This window comes from Limulus polyphemus, unplaced genomic scaffold, assembly GCF_000517525.1.
Source record: "Limulus polyphemus unplaced genomic scaffold, Limulus_polyphemus-2.1.2 Scaffold7953, whole genome shotgun sequence".
In the NCBI taxonomy this organism is placed as follows: Eukaryota; Metazoa; Arthropoda; class Merostomata; order Xiphosura; family Limulidae; genus Limulus; species Limulus polyphemus.
Genome location: NW_013673563.1, coordinates 14,065 through 18,186, shown reverse-complemented (window position 1 = coordinate 18,186; position 4,122 = coordinate 14,065). Strand labels below are relative to the sequence as shown.

The 4,122-nt window shown below is 29.1% G+C and overlaps 1 protein-coding gene across 1 annotated transcript in view; it reads right to left on the bottom strand.

The window, feature by feature from the left end:
- Positions 1–2,236: 2,236 nt before the first annotated feature.
- The window catches only part of LOC106474999, a 15,082-nt gene continuing 13,196 nt past the window's right edge, over positions 2,237–4,122 (bottom strand). The window contains exon 3 of the mRNA XM_013935696.2: positions 2,237–3,016. Coding sequence (XP_013791150.1) covers positions 2,973–3,016 — 44 coding nt within the window. The 3' untranslated portion in view covers positions 2,237–2,972. The remainder of the gene's footprint in view (positions 3,017–4,122) is intronic.

Below are 4,122 nucleotides of genomic sequence, written 5' to 3'. Positions count from 1 at the left end.
CAGGATCCTTCTAGAAGTTCATGACGTGTTACTAGGGTCACATGACTTCCGCTGTCGTAACATTATGTTAACTAATTTTAAACATTATACAATATAACCAGCATCTTTCCATGTTCTCAACTGTTCTTAAGAAGCCTTAAATTTCCAAATATTTCAGGAAAGAAGTTAATATCAAGTTTATAAAGTTATTATAAAAAGTATTGTCATCTATTTTGCACTTACTGTAAATAGTCTCTTAATTTTAATGTTAGTAATAATTTGTTGTAAGCATATAAGATGCATATCAAGTTTATGCTCATTGATTAAAAAGGGTGTAGGTACTTCAGAGTAACAGCTCTAAAATTACTTTTATTATTATCTAGATATAGGTCGTTTTGATAAGCGTATGAACAAAATAAATGCTTATTTTTTTTAAGGACTTTGAGTCTAAACTTAAACTTCTAAAATATGAAGCCTAATCTATTATTTTATTCACTGCTTTCGCTGAATTATACCGGTTTCGGGAAGTTCCAACCTTTATCATTAACCCTGTACAAGAGCAAATCGAAAGAACAAGACGAGGGTAGTGTATGTTGTGTATAATGTTTGAGTTGTTTTTTACTCACTACAATAAAGTTATATTCTTCAGAACCCATGTAATTTATACTATCAATTTAGTCTTATATTAAGTAGACACGCTGTTTAAAGTATTAGAAATAAACATGGAATCCAGTCTAGCTTGATGAGAGGGGGGATTCCCAGATAGCTGTATAACTCAGAAACAAGTGGTAAATCTAGCAAGTTATGTTGTAAATTTACTGTAACACTAACACAAAAGTATGTTTGAGTTTACTTTCTGTAATCTGTGGGTTCGAATCTCAGTCACACCAAACATGCCCGCCCTTTCAGCCGTGGGGGGTGTTATAATGAGACGGTCAATCCCACTATTCGTTGGTAAAAGAGTAGCCCAAGAGTTGGCGGTGATGACTAGCTGCCTTCACTCTAGTCTTACACTGCTAAATTAGGGACGGCTAGCGCAGATAGCCCTCGTGTAAGTTTGCGCGAAATTCATAACACACAAACAAACAAACTTTCTGTAATACACTTACAGAAAGTTTCCAGTTTATTTACTATAGCAAGTATGTTGAGACGTTTGTTACTCTAACACTAACAAGAATGTCATGAGTTTACCTTCTATAACATTAGCACAACAAGTGTGTTGTGAGTTTACTTACTGTAATACTAACACATTAAGTTGTTGTGTGGAGAGTTTATTTATTTTAAAACCAACAGAGCAAGTATTGTGAGTTTTTACTATAATATTAACACAGAAAAATGTTGAGAGTTAAGTTATTGTAACACTATCACAATAAGTGTATTAATTTTTGATATAATTACAAGAACGTTTTTTACTATATTCAGTGTAATACTATACTACTATAATACAGTGTAATATTAACACAGTAAAATATCATGTTATTACTTAATGTAATATCAAAGCAGTAAGTATTGTTGTTTTAGTTACTTTAATATTAACATATTTTATTGTGTTGGAGTTTGCTTAATGTAACATTTAACACAATAAATATTGAGTGTTCATTATGTAATATCACTACAGTAAATGTTGTAACTTTAGCTACTTTAATGCCAAAACAGTAAATGTTGTGAGTTTACTTAATACCAGTACGAAAAGTGTTGTAATTTAATTTCTTTAATACTAACACAGTATATTGTGTTGTGACTTTGCTAAGTTTACATATATATATATATATCGTAACAATAACGTATGAAGTTTGATACGAGTTTTTTCTGCTGTAAACAAACACAATTGTTGTGATTTTCTTCTGTAATATCAGCATAAACTTGTTAATATTACAGTAAGTAAACTCATAACACAACTAATTTGTTAATATGCAGAAACTAAATTTAGTTGCAGTCATAATGGTGATACTTGTATACATGACAATATTCGTTATAATTTTGTTTGTTTGTTTATTTTGGAACAAAGCCACAATAGGCTATCTGCTGTGTTTACTGCGGAGAATCGAATCCCGGATTTTAGTGTTGTAAGTCCCTAGAATTACTGCTGTCCCACATGGGGACTGTTGTAATTTTGTGGTTCGATTTTTGTAATAATATATATGTTTGTGTTGTTGATTTGTATTTTAATTATATGCATCATTATTTGTCTAATATTTATTAATGAATGTTTTGAATCATAATTTCATCTTTCATTTACTACATAAGTCAAACATACTATGTTATAAACAGTAATTTATTAGTTGCTAAAACTAAGTTACATTTATTGAAAATTCAAAATTTATACCATCAAACCTCTTGCATAATTCAATGGAAACACAATATATTTAACTTAGAAAGAAAGGAAAAAAAAACGTTTATAAGTATGGTATAAATTTAATATCCTCGATCGTCAAACTCGTATTACGTCACAGATAGTGCTTTTAAAAAATAACAATACGAGTAACAACAAAAAACAAACTGAACAACGATTTTTTATCTAATTTTTGTGACATAAAAGTAAATCCTTCACACGTTGTCGAGAAATGATGGCAATGCTGCTTTTTACGTTGGCTCTTCGTTAAAATAATGGACGAAATATGTCTACACGTTATTATATATTAAGTTTTGTGATTGTCGTTATGAAATTGATACTTAAAAAGTTTTGTTTAATAGCTTTGACGATATCGTTAGTTTGTAAAAACTGTCAGATATGACGGTAGATGGCCAGCATTAAATATCAGAAAGCGTCTACTTTGTTGAAGGATAGCACTGATTGCCGTAAATATTAATTATATGTAACATGTACAATAAAAAATGAAGCACTCATAATTTTTTTCATTTTCTTTCATAGTAGTTATTAAATATAAATGAAGACAGCCATGACATATTATTTTACCATGTTCTGGAAAATAACATCTACCTGTTCTCAAATTAAATTATGTCGTTTTATCACTTGCATTCTTATCGTCCATCTAGTGATTTTCTTCAGAACTCGGCATCCAAAGACTAAGTTGAACTATTGAATAAAAACATAAAATCGTCATACTGAGTTTACATGATGTAATATCAGTACAATAAGTAGCACATTTCAGTACAATTAAATAATAATACAAAGCTCTTCAAGTATACGTTCCATATTTATATATTTGAATTGTATATAAATGAAATAAAATACCGAAGCCTTTAATTCATTACGCAAAAATGTTTCCAATTCTTAAAGGCCTAGGTAAAAAACGTTTCCAATTCTTTTAGGCCTAGGCAAATCTAACATAAAATAAGACGTATATTAACATTAACTTACGACTTTTTTATCAGCGTGACTGAATGAAGACAGTAAAGCTAAGTAAATGATTTTTCATGATTTATATAATAATGTAATTCTACATAAATATGTGTAAGAAAACTCGAATCCTCCCTGTTCTTTATTCAATCGGTTTCGTACCATCATAGGCTACTTTCAAAAATCCGAAAACAACTAAATACTTTTTTAAACTAATTAATTTAAGTTTCAAGTTTATATAAAATAGAAAATTTTTAAAAATTAATTTTCTTTAAGAAACAAACAAACACAGTTTGCAAAATAAATTACTTCCAATTTATACAATTAACAAATAGTCTAAATATGTCAGTCAGTTTATTTACTGTAATACTAGCAAAATGTAATACTAGCATAGTGTTGTTAGTTTACTTATTGTAATACTAGCATAGTGTTGTTAGTTTACTTATTGTAATACTAACACAGTGTTGTCAGTTTATATACTGTGATAGTAGCATAGTGTTGTTAGTTTACTTATTGTAATACTAAGATAGTGTTGTCAGTTTATATACTGTAATAGTAGCATAGTGTTGTTAGTTTACTTTATGTAATACTAACACATTTTTGCCAGTTAGTGTTGTTAGTTTACTTACTGTAATACAACACTATAATACTAGCATAGTGTTGTTATTTTACTTATTGTAGTACTAACACAATGTTGTGACTTTAGTTACTGTAACACTAGTACAGTGCTGTGATATGCTTACTGTAATACTAGCAGTTTTGGGACTTTACTTACTGTAATACTAGCAGTTTTGGGACTTTACTTACTGTAATACTAGCAGTTTTGTAAATAAACTGGCAAA